This window comes from Condylostylus longicornis, unplaced genomic scaffold (genome assembly GCF_029603195.1).
Source record: "Condylostylus longicornis isolate FDR11 unplaced genomic scaffold, ASM2960319v2 ptg000137l, whole genome shotgun sequence".
In the NCBI taxonomy this organism is placed as follows: domain Eukaryota; kingdom Metazoa; phylum Arthropoda; class Insecta; order Diptera; family Dolichopodidae; genus Condylostylus; species Condylostylus longicornis.
The window spans coordinates 1874447-1896745 of NW_026578105.1; the positions used below are offsets into that span (position 1 = coordinate 1874447).

Here is a 22299-nt window from a genome sequence, read left to right on the forward strand (position 1 = left end):
TATTCCATAGAAAATATTCTATACTAACTAGGTATAAACTATAAATATGAAATTATTTTTGTTTTATAAAAAAAGAAATATTAACATACAACTGAACGCATAAACTATTATAAACATTTGAAAAATTTTCTTACTATAGAAGGATATAATCAAGTTTAAAAATAGAAAAATAATAAAAATAAAATGAAAAAGAAAACAAAAGTCATATACCTACATAATCGTAACTTGTAATTATTTGATATATTCAGATTACACATACATATATATATATAGATATATACAGGTCTAAGTATTTAGTTAGATAATAAAAATATACAAGACCAATTTAAAATAAGTTCAATAGCACTTTAAACAATCTTGGAAATTTTTTATTTTAGGGGGAGAACCACAATAATATTTATGCCTATATAATATTATTATGTATATATTATTATACAAGTATATATATATATATATATTATAGTATATAATTTATAGGGAGGAAATTTTTCTATGTTAAAAACAATACAAAGACTATTGTAATAAATAAAGAAAATGAAAATGTGTTTATCCTAAAGGTATGAAAATATTTTCTATTCAATATATTTAAATATTTGATGTTTTTAGACCACAAAATATATACATATATTATATACACGTGTATTGTATAATGTAAATAGCTAGCTAAATATATTATAAAAGTTGACAAGATAATAAAGAAAAAATCAATTTCTTTTGCATAGTTTTAGGGGTAAGAAAAATTTTTTTTTTTTGTGTGAACAAATTCTATATGGTAATTTTATATTAATAAATTTTAACTGTATTATAAGTAATATCTAATATTTAATTAAAAATAACGGGAAATAACCAGTAAATGGTGATTTCAGCTTAAATTTTTAAAATAGTTTAACTGACATTATTTTATTATAAGATTACAGTGTAAGTATAATAAACTTTTGAAATATTGTAATAAAAAAATTCTCATTGTAAAATTTTAATCCTTAAATGTGTAAAAAAATTATTGAATTCTCAACTCGTTTTTAATAAAAATTTAAAGTAGATAAAGGAATTGAAATGAATATTAAAAAATTACAAGTATTAACAAAAATGTGTAATAATTTACATAACAATTTTAAAATTGAAAAATCGCATTTTGTTTTCAACAAAATATCACAAAAAATTAAGGAAAATTTTCGGTCTGAAACCGAAAATTTTGTAATTTTTAATTTGCATGATTTTTTAAATTGTACACAATATTAAATTTAATATATTTTAATTAATTGTATTATGCCTCTGCATATGATTAATTAAAAAACAAGACCAAGCTTTCATAATTGTTATTGAACGTTTTCTTGTCGAATAATCATTCGATACCTTTAAAATATTTTCAGAAAACGAGATTTATTTGTAATTTCATTGATTTAAATTACAAAATAATGAAGAAATTCTTAAATTTGTCATTCATTTCTTCAAAATTAATAAAATTTAAATATATTATTTATTTATACAACATGACTTTTTTTTTTAGATATATACACACATATGTAAATTTGTATATAAAATTAAATAAATAAATTATATAAATATGTGCATGTTCGTTTGTACACGTGCCGTAAAATTTCTTTTGATTTTGGAATATTATTGTTTTTATTATCAATTAGAGCAGATAGCTAGCAACCTACACTTTTATTCAAATCTTCATATTATACTGATTTGTCTTATAGGACAAATATATTATTATTTACATGTGTATTTATATGCATAGGTATTTATTATAATAAATTATTTATTTTCTTTTTCATATGAATTTTTAGCTTTTGAAATTTTAATGCATGAATACTCAAATACAATTCAGTTGACATTAAATATAAATTATTTTATACAAAATATTATAATAATATTAATTAATTTTTAAAATTATTTTAATATTTTCAATTTCTTTAAAAATTGTTATATTATAATTCAAATATTGATCATTGATATGTAAAACTTTGTATTTATTAAAAATAAATCTATTTTTTATTTGCTTTTCTTGAAGAAAACTTGCATGTGAATTTGAGTTTTAGAGTAGTTTAATCAACAAATTAAGAAAATTTTGGTTTCATTGCTTTAATTAGTCATCTATGAATTTCTCAATATTATCAGTTAAAAGCCCGAATTCTCAAATTCTGACATGCATTGCAAACATGTTTTTTCAAAAGGTTAACAAAATGTCAAATAGTTCAGTAGCTCTTGAAGTATTTTTATAGTTATAAGATTAACATAAGTCGCCTATAACAAAAAAATTCACCCTATTATTCGAGATTAATCCAGTTGAATGTATGACATTTTGTGATAACTAATAGAAACGTAAAAAAAATTGTTTTCTAAAATTATGTTGAAATGCTTAACCACATTTTTTATAAGTTTTTTTTCTGTTTTCTAGCTTTTTTTCTTTAAGTTTAATCTCGGTAATGTGATTTGAAAACACAAAACTAAATATATTTTTCTTATGCATCAGAAAATTTCTTCTTTATGACTAAAAGGTATCTTACTATACTTCATATTATTGTTTTTATATAATAAAGCAAAAAAAAAATTTATTTATAATAAAAAGAAATGTCCTTTTTAAATCTAAATTTTTTTTTCGCATCATTTCCACTGTATTTATTATTCGTATTTTGGCAATTGTTAATTAAAACAAAGAAAACAATATAAAATTTCTTACAAAATATCTACGTCCTTCGCATAAAATATGTTGATATATATATATAAATATATGATATATATATAATGATATATATATGATATATAATGATATATATACATATATACTCAATGATTATATACCATTATGATATATATCATTATATATATCATATATATAGTGATATATATATGATATATAATGATATATATACATATATACTCAATAATATTATATATAATATAAAATTTGTACATATAGATATATATACACTAATATTAATATATATTAATATTGTATTGTTATTTCCGGTTTAAAAAAGAATAAAAAGTACGTAAAGGAAACAAAAAAAAAAAAAACAGTAATGAAAAGAGTAAAAAAATGGGGAAAAAAGTAGAAAATTTTTTTTTTTTAACATTTTTATAAATTTTTTTTGAGAAAAAATTTTTTTATTTTTTTGGCAAAGAAATAAGAAAATATAGCAAAAAAGAAGTAGAGAATATTATGACCAAAAAGTAGATTGAATACAAAATATAAATGATCTGTTAACCATGAATCCTTGTAATTATATTCATAAATTTCTTATTTTTGCTTTTGAGTCCAATAAAATAAATCACATGTTTATTTTCACAAGGAAAACAAAGAAAAATTAAAAACATAAAAAAAAAATTAGAAACCACTGAAATCCTAATACACACGCACACATTATTTTATGCATGTATACATTCTTCAATCCACATACATACAATATGCTTATAAAGTATTTGAAGAAAAAACAATAGAACAAAAATTTAAAAAGGATAATAATTGAAACAACAAAAATAATAATTTATAAAACGGCTAAAAATAATGAAAAGCAAAAAAATACCAAAAAATAAAAATAAAATTTATTTAAGTTAATTTTATTCTCCTGTGTGTACCTACCACCACTTGAATGTTTTATTAAAAAAAAAAAAAAAACAAGAAAAAATAAATAAAATAAAACACTAAGAAAAAATAATAAAAAAGAAAAAGAAGCAGAAAAACAAAAAACAGAAAACGTCATTGAAGTCCTTGAAAATATTTATATATATACATTTGTACATATATATATATATATATATGAGAGAGTTTTGTACACTTTATACGACACTCAGCTCTTCTCCCATCTCATCTTTTTCTCTGTTGTTTTTCTCTTTTGTTTTTTTGTTTTGAATATTATTTTGTTATACACGGTGCGATATGAGTGTGTGTAATATTTTTTTTTTTTATATTTTATAATTTTAAAACGCAAAGATTTAAGAAAACTGAAGGCAATTTCATATGAGAAGAGTGTATAAAGAGAGGAAAGAAAAAAAATAAAACAAATTTTCTATATTTATAAAAATTGTTTTTCGTCATTAAAATTTGTAACATATATTTATATACATATATATATATATATATATATATATACATATATGAGAAAAGCAAATAAGAATAGCAAGAACAACAACAACAACAAAAATATAATAAGAATAATGAAAGAAGAGTGGCAATATATTGTGTACGTAAAATAGCCGATATATTGTATACAAAATATTTTATTGTAAGTATACAAACATATATATATATATTATATATTGTGTGTATATATATATCAATTATTATTATAATATTTAAATATTGAATTGAAGAAGAAAAATTATAAATTTTTATTATGTTAAAAAATTTAATTTTTTTTTTTAAATAATTTTTTTTTCTTTACTCTTTATTCTTTTCTTTCCATATTTACTCATTTTTTGTTCTACTTTTTTTCTCTCATTTTTTTCTGGTTTTTTTAATTTTTTGATTTTTTCTTCTTTTTTGCTTCAGTAAGTAAGGTCAGTATTGTAAATTTTCATAAAATGTGATGGCTAACCAACGATTTTCAAAAAAAAAAAATGTAATATGCTTTTAATTTTAATAAATCTATTTTTATTATACATATATATAAAAGAGAAAGAAACGCAAAAAACAAAAAATAAAATAAATTAAAGTGAAAATGATTTTCATTTTTCCGCAGAGAATCCCTGCTATATATACATATACATGTATTTAAATGTATTGATTTTTAAGACTATAACATTAAGAGTCAGTACTATATTATTGCAATTTAGATTCTTCAAGTTAAATGAGTCACAAAATATGTCACTTAATTTATGGTTGCTGTTAAAAATTGACAAGAAAAAAAAAAACCAATATTCCAAAATTTTCTATTTGTATATACGAGTAATAAAAAATTACTTGTTGTCAATGGAAAATTGAAAATTCAGGAATACATTATGAATTCATTATTATATACAGGGTGTCTGGTATCAAAGTGAACCATATATAACATTGTATGGGCTATCATGAGTAGACAAAATTTTTTTATGGAGACAGTGTTCACAGCTCAACACGTTCGGAGTTATAGAGGCTTAAAATTTCGATCTTGAAATTTTAAGTATAACTCTGTGCCTGTATAAGACAGGCATATTATTAAATATGATTTGAAAACCTCAGAACATAGGCTTTCTTATGAATATCTACATTATCTATAATCTGTTTAGATTTCGGAATCACATGACTTTAAAATTCGAAAAATTTGAAATTTTAATTTTTTAAAAAACGTTAATTTTTTAGGTGACGTATCATTGGAGCTTTCTCCAATTTTATCAAAAGTGATAATCTTGATAATTGAGCTTCAATTTGGTATATGAGTCGTCACGCTACATGATCTGGTTTGGGAGTTGTGGAGAAAAATAGAGTATGCCATTTACTTATTTTGTAATTGATTCAAGACCAGCTTAAGAAAAAAATTTTTATTTTTCCAATTTTTCATTGTCGCCTACTCTACACGAAAATGTTTCTGCTTTCTTATTATTACTATTATTTTTATAGCAAGTTAGGACGCTACTGTTTAACCTACATTTTATTAATAACCAGATGGAAACTTTAAATAAAAAACGTCAATTCTTCTAGAGTATACCAAGCAAAATAATATTTAATTCATTTATGAAATAAAAAAGGCGGGCGGCCTGAATTTTTTTCCTTTTCATTCTATACTAATTTCTATATTTTTTTTTTTTAATTAAATATAAAAAAAAAATAAAGTTATTTTTTTATTTAATTTTTGCCTTTTATTTTTATTTACATATTTAATTTTTTTCTTTTCATTTAAAACAAGTTTTACTAACTGATTTTTTAATGAGGGTGTGATGAAAAAACAACATAATCAAAAAAAAACAAAAACGAATAATTAAATGCAATCAAAATTTTATATAAATTTAACTATAAATATATAACAGGCTTTTCTATGTACGTATATAAATAATTATATACATTAATATTTTTGTATGCGTACGGTAGACTTGTACCCATCGTATATTATAAGTCCTTAGAACATTATTATAATTAATATTGTGTTAAAATGCATACTTCTATAGTTCTATTTAATAAATTCTATAATATAATATTACATAGAAAATTTATTTTAAAAATATAATTTTATATAAAAATATAACAATCTATTTATTTTAATTTTACATACATACATATATAATGGAAAGGACACCATTTAATTATTGTAAAGTTATTTTTATAAATAAATATTTATTAAAGTCCTCAATTGTGATGATGGTATGTTATAAAAATAAATTTATTTTTCCATTTTTATTATTATATAGATATATATATATATATATATTTTGTAAATGTTATTTATTATATACTATATATATATATTATATAAAATATGTTAATGTGTAAGTTTATGTCTTAATGAAATTAATGAATATTAAGTATTAAAATAATTAATTACATGGCTACTTTATAAAAAAAAAAAAATAACAAAAAGAAAGGGGGAAAATGAATGAAAAAAAAATGAGTTTGAAGATTGTAAGTGCTATGACGTCTAAATTTTGTGTAGTTAGGGTTAATAATTTTTGGTTTATTTTCATTATTAATATAGGACAGTAATGTTAAGCAGTAAGAAATAATTGACCCACTCAAAAATATTATTTCTGTGCCAATTAAATTTTAAAAAAACTTAACGTAATTTTTAAATAAAATTTCGAAGATTAAAATTTAAAGCGAGTATTTTATCACCATATTTTAAATTTAATCAGAGTTTTCGGAATGATAGTATTTTCTTTCTTTAAAATAATTTGGTCAAATATTTTAAAAGAATATTTTTCTGATTTTAATATAAATATTAATTTTGAAATTGTAGATAATAATTTTTATAGTAACGATAGAAAGAGGGGAAAATTCTTGATCCAACATAAGAAGAGTTTTAAAATATTTTGAAACTAATAGAATTTATAATACTATAGCAATTGAACTGTTATATTTTGCAAAATACCTTTATTTTAATTTACAGTCTGCAAATTTGTGAAGAATAACATAGGAGTGAATATTTCATTTTAAGGTTCAAAAATTTTCAAAATGTTGGATAAAGAATTTTCCTATTTGTCTTCGATATGAAGAATTTCAAATATTTTAATCAATTCTTTTTCATGTTAAGTTGGTCAGTACTAGTATTATTTGATATTAGTGATATTTAAACTCCATTCTATTTTTTGTATAGCAACAATTATAATATAAAAATAAAAAAAAAATATTCGGAAAAATCAGGCAATTTTTATCAATTACATTATTAACTTATTATGGGTAAATATGAAAAATTTTTCTAATATTTTATTTACGGTAATAAGAAATTTTTGTATTTTTAAAACTACTAGTACAAAATCTGCCAAATGCAATTGAAAGTAATTTTTTTAAATTAATTAAATTAAAAACTTTAAAGGAATTTTTAAACTTTTATTTATTTATTTTTTTTTTTAAACTATATACTTCAACTGTACTACTATATTTAACTAATTGAAATATATTTCTGTTCAAATTATAAATCTATACAAATCAATTTTAATTATTTCATTAGTGCATGTCAGTTTCATTAGGAATTAAATTTTTTAAAACATTTTGAAATGACAGATTGATTTTACATTCATAATGAAAAAATTATTTTTATTTTAATTAAAAACAAAGGAAAAAAGAAAATTTTGAAATAATTTTTAAAAGTGTTATACAAATTTAAAATCAGAATATTTTTCCATTTCTTGAAAACAATTTTTTAAAAATTTATATTTTTAATTTTGTATAATTTAGAATAACTCAAAATAAAATAAAATTTGGTTAATACCAAGCACTTTTCCCTTCCACAACTGAAAATATCTCATTTAGAGGGAACTTCCTACATTGTTTAAATTTGTTTCGTTGATATATCAAATTATATATATCATACTATTGCATACATTTAGGATGAGAAAAAAAAATTTTAAGAAGTATTAACATAATGGATTTATCGGACGGCGTGCAGTAAGGGCTAAAAATTATTATATTTTTTTAATGCATAATATTAACCGTTAGCGTTCTGCTATTATAGAAATTTCAAAAAGTTTGCAGTTTCGGAAATATATGATGCCGAACATTTAAATATTATAAATTTCGAGAGGTAGTAACTTGACGGGGAATCGAGTTAGAAAAATATTTTTATTTGTCTTCAGACATAATTTTATTAAAATTTCAGACTTCTACAGCTTATCGTTTAGAAAAAAAGCGGTATCAAATATTTGAAAAAAAACAAAAACGAATTTCAGATAGCAATTTTGCTATACCAAATGAATCAGTTATCAATATTTTTATGAACAGGGTATAAATACCAAATAAAATAAAGTGATGCTTTATAATTATTTTTCTTCTTTTATTATAAAAATTTTCTTATAATTTTTAATATTGCAAATTTATTTGTTTAAGATTCATTTTTATTATAACCTGTGTAGCCAAATTCATGATATATAATACAATATTTTTTTTATACAATATATTGATATATATATCATAGATCTGTATATATCATATATATGATATGCTATCATTAGGTTCATATATATCTTTCTTAAATTCAATTAAATGTATTTTTCTTTAATCTTATATAAAGTTTAATGATTTTCCTGCAAATAGAAATATTTTGTATATATAGTGATGTTTAATTAGTATAATTTTTTTATGATTCTGTACATATATAAGGTATTTTTTATACATTATATAACATTTCTTATTCAAGAATATATTTGTGTATATGTTAACTATTGTACAAATTTTTATACATCTAATTTTTGTATTACAAATTAGAACTTGTATATATTATAATAAAGTATGTTTATTAATTCAATATAACAGAAGTTATTTTCATTTTGTTTTCATTTAATGAATTAAGAAAAGACAAGGAAATTAGCAATGGACAAGATATCACAAAAAAAAAAAAACAAAAGGCAGAGAAATGGAAATTAAGCCTTATAAAGAATTAGTTCTATTTATATAAATTTGTATATATTATAATAAATGTATATCTACATACATATAAAATATATTATAATAAATATAATATAATTTTATAAACATTTAAATTTTCAGATCGGAAATGAAATGAAAGAAAAGGACCAAATCTTTATAATAAGATATTTGTGTGTATAACAATATAATAAGGATAATAAAGTTTAATACAATATGTATACTGTGTAGAAAAATTAATAATGATAATGTGATATAAAGTCATAAATTGTTACAAAATACAGCTTTAGTTATATTATATATTCTCTTTTATTGCAGAATTTTTATATTTTGTATTTAAAGTAAATAATTATTTTATTCAAATAAGATTATATTATATGATAGGCTCCTATAAATATGTTATACCATTATTAATTATTTTATATTTAATTAATTGCATACAAGTGTACAATTAAAATTAAAATTATTATAATATAAAAAATAAAATTATTTATTCCTAAATTATAATAATAAAACAATTATGAAATATTCAAAATTCAAGAAAAAATTCATAAGAGTGTTAAAACATTACTCTGCTCTTTTGAAGAGAGAAAATTTTAAATATTTGAGAAAATATTGTATGACACAAATTATTAGAATCGCACTAGTTATATTAAAATTTAAAAGGTGAAAATTTTTATTATTCTTTCAAAAAAATTGCATACTTATAGGTTCAACAGATTAATTTATTTAGTTTCTCTATAATATTTGCATTTGAATTCCTTAAGAGCTCTTAGTATTTCTATTAGTAAGCGAAACACTGTCCATAACCCAAATTATAGCATGAAATTATATGACTAATGTTGAAATACTAATATTTTGACAATAAATTATGGTTAATTTTTAATTGCTTGTTCCAATAATAATGACTTATGTAAGTTATGTAATGGCAATTACAAGAACCTTAATATTTTTTCAAATACTATTTTTGAATGTTTTATTAACTTGCACAGTAATTCTATTTTTTGACCATTTATATTTATATTAAGAAATAGAAATTGTACTAAAATAGCCTAATGTGGGTAATTGAATAAATTTTTCGAATATTCTAAAAGAAAACAGAAAACGAAGCATTTAATAAGATCATATACATGTTTATAATATACATATATATATTATATACAATTCGTGATTTTCATGATATAGGTTTTTTATTTATCACAGGATTGACAACGAGAATAATTTGTGTTATATGTGAGTTAGACCGCAATACTATATGAATGTCGTTATAAATGTAGTGTGTCTGTGTTTATTATTATTAATTCCAAAATAATTTTATTGCTGAAAATTCTGTTATACATTAAAAAAAAAAGAATTTTAGTTAAGGAATATGAATAAAAATGTGTAGGGATTGCAATACAATACCAATGTATAAGTAAAATTAAAAGAACAATTGAAATACAAGTAAAATAAAATTAGTTTATAAAAAAATTTATTCATTGTTCTTTATATTTTTCTCATTATATTTAATTTTTTACTTTTTACTTTAGTTATCTAATTCATTAATTTTCATTATATACTTATATTTATGTAAGTATATATATAATTTTGTAGAATAGTATAGTATACGAAAATAATTAATTCAAAATAAGTTAGAGAAATTTAATTTAATTTTTTTGTCTCGAATTTGTATGTGCGTATTTAGAACCTCTATAGACTGTGAATATATTCTCTATTCTATATAAAAATTCTATATAATGCGACTCTATATAAAAATTGAATTAGTTCTTCAATATGATTTCATTTTAAATTTATTGAATTATTGCAAAACCATATTGAATTAAAATTGAAATTAAATTAAAATATCGCAAATATAAAAATAAAATGAATGGAAAAAGAATAATAAAAAAATTATTTGGCCTCTGTTTCTCTTTTAATATTATTTTTTTTTTTTATTCACAAAATTAAATTAAGCATCTTGAGAAAAGGAAGAATGTTTTTGAATAAAATAATTTTTTTTTTTTTAATTCATTAACTTAAAAGTTTATTTTAATTGCTTTATAAAATTTTGTTTTCAATAACAATACAAATTTATTATACTGTTATACGAACAAACCACTATAATACTTAACAAGTAAAGTGCTATGATACTTTGAAATACAATTAAACGAATTTTATTTTGTTTTAGGAGACAAAGTTTTGTTTGTTCATATTATATTTTCATACCCTATGTAATATATAAGAAGGGTATATAAAATTGAAGAAGAAAACGTTCACGACCCTGGAAAGTTAGATATAATTTTGCTCAGACTCACAATTTAAGACAAGTTAGCTATGTCCGTTCTTTCATTCGTCTGCTGTTGAAGCGCTCATTTGAGAATGCAAAGAGCTGGGGACTTGAAATTCGGTACAGATGCGCATACGATTCCAAATCTGGTTATGTGGCGCATCGTTCAAAAAGTCTCCAAAATCTTTACAACATTTTTTGGAGAACTTTTTGCTAAACATCGGTTAAGTTCTCGTCGGTAAGGTCTTGGGAAAGGTTTTTTAAGAAAATTAGTTCAATATGGTTATGTTGCATATTTTCGCCAAAATTTTGAAAAACTCTACAAAAAATTTTCTCCAAATTTAAAACAGTTTAATATGCTATTTTGGTAAAGATCAAAATCAACATTTTTACTTGATTCAAATTTTACAATAAAATGTCAATAGGATCTTGTTTTTTTATTTGATTTTTTAGTGTTTCAAAATTTTGTAAATTGAAAATTTTCTTAAAATGTTTTGAAAAGGCTTAAGCTTTTTTTATAATTCGTCAATCAGAGATAAAATTTAATTAATTTATCCAAAAATTTTCGATAATTTCAAATTTGAGAAAAAATATTTTTTAGTTTAATTTGGTCCGTTAACGAAATCAATCTTCATTTACATATGCCGTCGATACGTTGAAAAACTGAAAATCAAAGAAAAATACGCATAAGCAAATATATTGAAATTTCAAAATTTTGCTGTATCTCTCTTCAGCTAGAAATTACAGGACTTTTCTCCGAAAAAGTCCGTTTTTTCTTCAGCTTATCTCAAGTAAATTCAGTTTTTGTTATTTCTCAGTTCAGTTATTTCTTTTAAGTTTGCAATATCATAACTGAGTTTCTAAAAAAAGGAAGAACGTTTAAATTATAACTGTTATACAATTTAATTTAACTGTTATACAATTCTATTTTTTAAATATAGTTTTAATATTTCTTCTTATTTCAAATGAATATGCAACAATATTCCTAATACTTTTATAAATTAAACTTTTGCTAAATAATAATTATAAGACACCCTTTTCCATTTCTATATTTTTAATATATTTAATTTTATTTGTCAATTATTATACAAACGCTTTTAATTTATTTTATATAAATCTAATTTAATGCAATTTATATCAATAATTTTATTGGATATATGCAAATATTATTTTGAATGCATTTTTATTTAATAAAAATGATTTCCAAATATAACAATTTTCATGCATTGAAATAATATTATAATATAAAAAAGTAAAATATTTTTCAATATTTTTATCAATACACAGATAAGTAAATTTATTTAATGAATTTGTAATTAGTGATTTCAATTTCCTAGGGTATAATTACACCACAGTATTATTGAAACTTTGAATTAAATTAATTAAAATGCAATATAATAAATCAATTAAGTGTTATACACTATACAATGTTTGATTTATTTAATAAAAAATAAAATTAAATTATCAATAGAAAATAAAATTATATGAATTGGGTCAGAAAATTAAATGGAATCGATATTAGATCCTAATTTTGATGCAGACCAATAAAAAATTATGTATAGAGTAGGGTAACAGGGCAATTTTAAATAGTTGATAATATTGGATTTTAAAAAGTTGAGAGAGCAAGACTTTTCTTTACTTCATACAAAAAAAAAATATTTTATTTAAATTGTTGAGAATTAAAAATTTTAACTGTTATATTTTATATAACAGTTTGCTTTACAAGTATTATTAGCCATCTTTATTTTAAAATATGAAATCTTATTTAATTTGTAGAATAAAATTGAAAAATTTTATGGAAAATTCCAGTAAAAACATTTTTTTTTGCTTACCATTGAAATTTTTACAAAGATATGAATGAAAGTACAAAAACAAAATACAAAAAAAATATTTCAAATTTTTTTTTTTAAATAAAACAGATTGTTTCAAAATGGTATGTAAGACTATAAAATTTTACATTTTTTATCCCTATTGTCTCCAATCCACAAAAAAAAAAAGAAAATGTGAATTATTATACAATGTTTAGTGTTCCAGAACGCTGTTACATTTAATAAGATTATATATTTTGTTGGACCCATTTTGTTTTAAAATAAAATGAAAATTTTAATTAATTGTTAAGAATTTTAATGCATCATTTATTGCGATACCATCCATGGATGTAATAAAATTTTCAAACATTTAAAAAAAGAAAAACTCTTACAATATTCAGTGTGACAAAAAATATTGTCATTATTGCTACTAGAATACTTAATCTTTCTATGATTCCTTAAAAATAATATGTAATTTATGAGTTTTGAATTTTATTCAGTTGATTATTTTTATTAAATTTCTAAACAAGTGTTTGAGTACTTAAAATTTTCAATATCTCCATTCCTTAGCATATTTAGCTATTTAGAGAATTTACTTTTAAATTGTTTAACTTTAAAATTGAAAAATATTGTAACCAATTATTTTTCAACCCATCAAATCCTAATTTTCTTCAATTTACTTGAATTATATGTAAAACTTCTTATTTGGAAAATAGAATAATAAAATATTTTGACTGGCCTATAATTGGTCAGGCTAACGAACAGTGTGATCATTATTTTTATTCATATTTTGAATTTTTTCTGTCATTCTAAAAGTATGCCATAAGGGATTAAGGTATGCAATGTGCAATTTTATTCCTTTTAGTTATTATTTATTCCCTTTTTTTGCGTTTTCGGGTCTTTATTAATGAAGATAAATGTGCTCATTCCATTCATCGAATTTTTCTTAAAATTATTTTTTAAAAAATTCTTTAAAGATTGCAAATTTTTTAAAGAGATTTTTCAAAATTTTTTTAAACATTTTCCAAAAATTTTTGTCTTATAATACTTTTTATTCTAATTATATGGTTGGATTATTATATATGTGTATATTTTATTCCAGAGCTTCAATTGTGTGAAAGGAAAAAGAGAAAGAAACTAATATTCTTATTAAAAACGAAAAGAAATTACTAATTAATATCATTTTTTTTACGATAAATGCGAAAGTATTCAAAATTTCAATTGAAATTTAATATGAAATAAATCAAAATTATATGAAAAGGTTTCGTTTCAAGAGTAATTTAAGCATCCATAATGTCATTTAATGAATATTATTAAAATTAAATGTTAAAAGATCATTTAACGCCCAAAAATATTTTCTTGTTTAAGAAAATTTTCCTAATAGAACATGACATTTAATAAAAAATTATTACGTCAACATTTTCAAATATTTTAAATTGAAGGTCAAATGAAAGTTTAGGCTTGAATTTTTGGTATAAGATTTCTATCTCCCACTTAATTGAAATTTAATCAACAAATAAAGGACATATTTTCTTTTCTTTGTATATGTTTTATTATTGTAAAAATTTTCTACGCTCACACGGAAGTATCATATTCTAATACACTGAGGTATAATAATTTTATACAGAATGACGAGATTCATGGTATTTCATTGTTGAAAATTGTATGATAAAATTTATTTTGAATTAAAATTATTATTTTGATTATAATTTGTTGAATTAATAATATTAATTGCAAAGTAAAGAATATTCAAATCACTTACCTATTTGAGGAACATCATACTGTCTTTGACCTCTAGTATTGCGTAACATTAATTGATTCGCAATACTATGTGAAACTGGTGATATATTTGATTGTAAGCCACCAACATTTCCAACATTTCTTTTATTTGTTTGTTGTAAATCTTTTTTTTGTTGTCTTTTTTGTTGTCTATTGTTATTATTATTATTATTATTATTACTATTATTGTTATTATTATTATTTCTTAATTTATTATTTTGATTTTGTTGTTTTTTATTATTTGAATTCAATTCTTTATTGTTATCCTTTTGAAATGATAATGTATCAGAATTTATAAATGAATCAATGCTACCATCATCATTATTTACCTGTTGATCTTTTTGCATTTTTTGTCGTTTTTGTTCATTTTGTTTTCCACCAGATTTACCATTTGTTATCTTTTTTAATTGCTGTTGTCTTTTTAATAATTCAAGTTTAATTTTTTCTTCTTTCTGTTTAATTCGATTATCTAATGCTGATGTTGTTGATGATCCTAAAGAACTTGATAATCTTCGATTTTTATAATCATCTTTTAAATCATATTCTTCATTCGATGATGATGATAATGAAGATGTCTGTTGATCTAATGATGCTAATTTTAATTGCAATGCATTTGTATTTAATTGTTTATCATTTGGTTTTTGTTTTTGTTGTTGCTGTTGAAACAATTCCTGCAGTGCTTTTGGTGGTTGTAATTGAAATTGATTATTATTATTATTATTTGTATTTGTATTTATATTGCTATTACTTAAGCTATTTTTATTATTACTATTATCATTGCTGTTCATTAAACCAATTTGACTGTTTCTGTTATTTGTATCATAAAATGGATTATTAAGATTTCCAGTGCCTGTAATTTTATTATTTTTATTATTTATTCTTATATTGGTATCAGAATTTTTGATAAATTTTTCTGTTGGGTCTGTATAACCACTATATATATCATCATTTAACATCATAAGACTATCGATATCATCAGAAGTTAAAACATTTTTACTATTACTGCTTTTTAAAATTCCATTACCATCATCAATATGTCTGTGACCAGTAATAGTAGTATCATCATCAATATTATCAACACCAATTCTAATATAATTTTCATTATCACCTAAACCGATTCCAGTAGAATCTCTACTATTACCATTATCAATAAAATCATTATTAATGGTGATACTGCTACTACTGATACCGCCACCTTCATCAACATTACCACGAATATTTAATGGTAATGATGGATGATGTTGTAATAAATGATGCATTGAAATTGGTAATAATTTTTCTTGATCATGTTGTGGCTCCTGTTCATGTTGTTGTTGTAATTGTTGTTGTTGTTGCTGTTGCATTTGTTTATATATTGGTATTGATTGTGTCCGATGACGATAATTTATTAAATTATTACGATAATCATATGGTGATGTTATTGTTGATGATGGTAATGACGAACCAGTAAATCTACCATTAAATTGATTATGGCTATTAAAGAATGATGATGTTGGTGGTAAATTATTATTATTATTATTATTTCTTCTATTTGATATTTGCTGCGTATGAAATATTTTTGGATGAAATTGCTGTTGTTGTTCTTGTTGCTGCTGTTGTAATTGCAACTGTTGTTGCTGTTGTTGCTGTTCTTGTTGTTGTTGCTGTTGTAGATTTAATGGTTGATACCGATGTAAATGTGGTAAATATTCACTATTTATTAGACCAAAATCATCATCATCATCATTTAATTCAATTGATTTAACTATACGATGCTGTTGCTGTTGTAATTGTGATCTTTTATTAGGTTGTCGATCACGTATTGATCTTGTCTGATGATATTGATCATTATGATAATGATGATGATCATTTAATAATGATGATGATGATGGTAGCTGTTGCCTTCGATATGAATTTAATGTTGATAATTCAACTGGTATTAACCTATTTTGATTCAAATGCAAAGAGCTTGTGCTCATTAAGAGCACTGTTAAGAACATTAAAATTTTTATGAGATTTTGTAACATGATTTGTTTGTTTTTTTTTTTTAATTATTTTTAATTAATTTAATATTTTATTATTAATTTTTTAATTTATTTATATTACGTTTATTTAATTAGTTGGTTAGTATAGAAATATAGCTTTATTTTTGTTTTTTTTTTTTTATTTTGTGCCTAACAATTTACAGGTGCAGATTTTATTATTTTTTTCTTTGTTCTTATGTTTTTATTAAGTTTTATATATAATTAATTTAAATAAAAAATAATATATAAGAATAACTATATTATAAAAGAGTATAAAAGAAAAAGATTTTTATACTATCGATTGCATGTAAAATATAAAGTGTTCAAAGTCACATACACACTTTTATATTTTTAGGGTATATACATATATATGTAATATAAAGAATGAAAATTAGTAAAAAATATTTTGTAGATAGTTTTGTAAAATTGTGTATTTTCGTAGGTTTTTTTTCTTTTTCAATGTTGTTATTCTTTTTTTTTGTAATTATTAATTTTGATTGTTAATATATGAGAAAAAAAAAATGTTCAAGACATTAACAAAATATACAAGATTTATTAGAGTATAAATTAAATATAACTATTCTTTTATTATAATATTAAAGATTAGGTAGATGATGTATTTATTAAATTAAGTTGGTAGTAATCCAGCCACCATCCAGGAATTAATTTTCCCATTTGAATTTTAATTCCAAAATACAAAAAAAAAAAAAAATGACAAGAGTTTGAAATTAAATTTTGTTTTTTAATTATTGGTTGTGTCTTAATTTCTCAATAGAGTCTTCAAATAAATTTTATATATTGTGCTTTTATTCTTGTTTTATTTTATTTTTTATGTTCTTATAAATTTTCTAAATAGAAAAAAAAAAAAAAACAATTTACACTTATTTTATAGAAATAGGCAATTTTTAAAAAAAAAAAAATTCAAAAGAAAATTAGAAATTAAATTTATAAATGTAGAGATATAAATTTTATATGCTGCTCCGGAAAGTATGCAATTTTATGCGCAATACAAATTTTGTATGAGAGAAAATTTTCTTATTTTTTTTGGATTATTTTTGTTTTTATCTTCTCAAATTTTCTTAAATTGAATTAAAAATATAATTAAGAAATTTTTTTCTTATGACAAGAAGAAAAAAAAAGAAAAGAGAATATTTTTTTTCTTGTATACCGTCGGTATTTTCTCTTCTCTGAAATTTATTCGAAATATGCAAAAAATTATTTTGGTTTTATAAAATTTTCTTTTAGTTTTTGTTATTAAATTTAATTTTTTATTATAATTATATTATGTTTGTTTTTTTTTTTTTTTTATATAATAGGAACCAAATTTTACTGTATTTTCACTGGGAAACTAATATAAATGATTGCTCTGTTTCGATATTTGGATTTTCTTTATTCTTTTTTTCGAATATAATTTTTGGACAATTCACGAAAATTTTTATTGTTTTTTTTTTGTTTCTTTTCTACTGAAAATTTTTGTATTCTGTTCTGATATTTTTCATTTATTTATGCTTGTTTTTTGTTTTTCGTTTTTGTTTTTTGGCAAATATTACTAAAAATTTTATAATTTATTTGTTCATATAGTTTCTTTCATATTGTTCTCATTTTGTCGCTTTAATATTATAAATGGATCCTTTTTCATATACGCTCTAGTTATGTTTTTCTAGTCTGGGAATTTTATTTAAAATGGAATAGTAATGATTTTATGACCGCATATAATCATGTTTAGAGATTTTTTTTAAAAAAAAAAAACAAATTTTTTTTTTTTAGTGTATGTATAAATGTATTATATTTATATAGAAAATAATACAAGGAAATTTCTATCTTAATTTTTCCTTCTCTTTTTTTTTTTTGTTTTTATTTTATTTTGTATGATTGCGCTTAAGAAATGGCTTTTTCTTTTATTGAATTTTCTAAATTGAAATTGCTGAATTTAGTTATGATTATAAAAAATTTTAATTTTTGGGATATTTTCGTAATAATGGGAAATTTTCAGGAAAAAAAAATAAATTACAAAATAATTTTTTCTTATTATAAAATTGGAAATTTATTTTTTTTTTTATGGGCTCTAATTTTTTTTCCGAAAGTTTATTTGTTTTATTTTTGAAATTATTTTTATCGCATATGTGCGTTTATATTATGAATTTGTTTTTCGTTTTCAATTCTATTTTTTTATTTTATTTTATTTCGAAAAAAAAAAAATTTTAGTTTACAATAAAGTGCTTCCGAAATAAAAATATGTTCTATTTTTTTCTTGCATATTTTAAGGAACTTTATTTACTTGTTTTTTTTTTTTTTGTTATTGATTATTAAACAATTTCTTTTTTTTTTTTTTTCAAAATTAATTTAAATAAAAATGAATTTTTAATATGTTTGCTCCAAAAAGAAAATGAAATAAAATTTTTTTCTTTAAGAATTAATTCTGGTTTTGTGTAATAATTTCTTATAAACGCACTAATTTTTTAACACTAAGCATAAAAGTGGTATTTACATATATATTAGTAAATTATTGTTTTTTTTAATTAATTTTGATTATAGAGCTCGTTTTATATTATAAATATTTTTATTTTTAAAAATTTATTATTTATATTTTTCGTTTTTATTTCTTTTCTCTTTTTCAAATCAATTTTTAACATATAAATTTTGTAACACTATTTTATATATTAAATATATGAAAGGATATGGGGTCTATTGTGTTAATTGATTGCTAGCCGGCAACATTATATGGAACGACAGAATTTATAAAAATTACAAGTCGATTAGATTTTAATTTTAGAAAATTTTTCAACATTTTTTCTTTAATTTTTGAATCTTTTTTGTTTTTGTTTTATTACTCTTGTTCGTTCCAGTGTTAGTTTCCGTTCTGGTTAAATTACCATAACTTTTAATAATAAAATACAGCAAAAAAATAAAAAACAAAAATAAAATTTCACTTGTTCTTAAATGCACTCTTTCTTTTCATTTTTTTTTTTTTGTTTTTTTAATATGTTTGAAAAAATAATCACATGAAATATTTTTTTTTTTTAATTAAAAAATCTATAATTAATTACTGTAAAAAAAAAAAAAAAATAAATAAATTATGAAGCACAAAATATTTTTTTAGAAATCTCTCCTTAATTGTAAAAAATATTTTTTTTAAAAAGGAAATATTTTTTTTTTTTTTGTGTTTAGCTGATTTTATGACTCGTTGAGCTGACGGCTATATACACTATAATAGTTATTATTACTATGATTTCCAATATATATATATATATATATAAATGTGTTTATCAATCATATATATATATAGATATATATATTTCAGAGTTATAGGACGTGGGGGTAGGTCATATAAATTGTTTTTTTATTCTTCTTTCAGTTTTTGTTTTATTAATTTAATTTTGAATAACCAAAATTATTTAATTTTATTCAATTTCTCTTATTATTATTGAATATTTAATTTTTTAATTTAATAATATAAATTGAATTATTGAAATTATCTGGTAATAATAACAATGATGATGATGATGATTTATTGTAAATATTTTTTGAAATTTTTTTTTATTTTAATAAATTTTAATAAAGTTTCATACATTTTGGAAATTTTGAGAGTATTTTAATAATTGTTTTCATTTTTAATATTTTTAATGAAAAGTATAATAAATTGTAATTAAAAATTTTCTTTTTTGAATAATTTTTATATTTTCTGAATTTTCTTTGAATGATCCTTTTAACAATATTATTTAATATATTATATATTTCACTTGAATTATTGAATATATTATTTTAATTATAAATTCCAAAATTTTTATAATACAATAAATTTATAAATAAGCTTTTGTATTACAATACACATTATTCACAATAATTGAAAATCCTTTAAAATCCTGATTTTTTAGGCAATATAATAAGGCCATTTTGGCCATTTGGCGGCTTTAATCCTTTTTGATTTTTTCTTCTTCTTTTTCTTATATTTCTGTTACGGTTAATAATTTCTCATTCGTATATAATAATGGTAAAGAAAAATTTTTCAGTAATTTTTAATTGTGTGTTTTTTTTTTTTATGTTATAATTCTATCCTTGTAGAATTTAGGTGTAAATTGTTTTTAGTTTTCTTGAATCATTTTTTTAATTTTGTGCTCATTTGAAAATATTTATTAAAATTATATTGATTAGAAAAGAAAAAAACAATGATGTTATATTAGTGCACTCTTCAAAAATTTTTTAAATAGAATTGAGAATATTTTTTTTAAATTTTCGGTTTTTTTTTTTGGATTCTTATGCAAAATTTTGTATATTTCATTCCCTTTTTTTGTATTCATTTGAATTTGAATTTTCTGAAAATATTTTTCACATCACTTTTATAGATTTTTCTATATTATATTTTTTTTTTGTTTTGCTTCCTTTTTTTTTTCTTTAATATATTTATAAATTATTGCTTTTATCCTGCTTTAGGCCACAAGAAATTTTTATTTTCTTTTTTCATATTATATACACATAGTTTATTCATTTATTTAATGTTTTTTTTTTATATATTGTATATACGTTCATATATAAATGTTCTTATTCATGAAATAAAATCATAATGAGATTTGACTGCAATTAATAAAATGAAATGAAATGAAAAAAAAAAAAAAAATTAAATAAATTTTTTTTTTTTTTAAATATTTTTAATAAATATTTGTTTTTTTTTTTTTGGAAAAAGAAAAAAAAAATTAATTTTATATAAGAAAATTTATTGTATTTATTAATTTTTTCTTATATAAATTTATATTTAATTTTTTATACACTCTTATATATATATTTTTATATTTTCTCTTAATTGGTTTTTTTTTTTTTTGTAAAATTTTCAATATAGTTTTGTTGTTATACTTTATTTTTTTTTTTACTGTAATTTTTAATTTTGTTCTATTTATTTTATTCCTTACATTTATTTTATTTTTTTTTATTTTCTTTTTTATTTTTACTTTTATTTTATTTTTTCTTTCTAGTATGGTTGATTTTTTTAACCGTTATACTGTTAAATTTCTGTATCGCCTCACTGAAGAGATGAAACGCGAATGAATTTTTTTTTTTGTTTCTACACAAAATAACTTGGCAAGGATCTCTCCCGACACAAAAGCAAAAATAATTAAAAAAAGAAAAAACAAAAATAAAATCTTATTCTTATATAGAATACAAGAAAAAAAAAAAAAACATTTTCTTTTTTCATTTTAAATGAAATAAAACCAATGTAACATTAATGAATATAAATAGTACTTGTAGTAGTAAAAATAGTAGGAAAAGCTAACAGAAAAAAAAAAAAAATAATAAAATTTTCAACTAAATTGAGAAACAAAACTCACAAATACATGGATGTAAAATATTTCAAATATATTATGTGTATTTTATATTCTTTTTATAATATAATATTTATTTATAATCTGGCAATACCTTTTAAACATATACATTTACAAAATGCAAATAATA

At 20.2% G+C, this 22299-nt stretch overlaps 1 protein-coding gene and 1 long non-coding RNA gene across 2 annotated transcripts; both read right to left on the minus strand.

Annotated features, from left to right (window-relative positions):
• Positions 1–1251: 1251 nt before the first annotated feature.
• Positions 1252–16809, minus strand: LOC129615566 (protein kinase 4-like). Its single transcript, XM_055530820.1, has 6 exons — positions 16442–16809; positions 16251–16378; positions 15960–16130; positions 15600–15701; positions 15181–15443; positions 1252–1353 (listed from the first exon to the last, which is right to left on the minus strand). The coding sequence occupies exons 1-6, from the start codon at positions 16807–16809 to the stop codon at positions 1252–1254; spliced, it is 1134 nt and encodes a 377-aa protein (XP_055386795.1).
• A 3743-nt stretch (positions 16810–20552) lies between these two features.
• Positions 20553–21878, minus strand: LOC129615548 (uncharacterized). The gene is made up of 2 exons (XR_008697466.1): positions 21759–21878; positions 20553–21426 (listed from the first exon to the last, which is right to left on the minus strand). It is a non-coding gene; the product is annotated as an uncharacterized LOC129615548 (long non-coding RNA).
• Positions 21879–22299: the final 421 nt, after the last annotated feature.

Excerpts from the sequence above, each read along its gene's own strand:
- LOC129615566 (XM_055530820.1), bottom strand. The coding sequence starts at position 16,809 with ATGAGCACAAGCTCTTTGCATTTGAATCAAAATAGGTTAATACCAGTT. Across the intron at positions 16,131-16,250 it reads AACATCACCATATGATTATC|AAAAATTATTACCAATTTCA; the intron begins GTAATAATTTAA and ends AACATGATCAAG. Across the intron at positions 1,354-15,180 it reads AAATGCAAAAAGATCAACAG|GTATCGAATGATTATTCGAC; the intron begins GTAAATAATGAT and ends AATATTTTAAAG.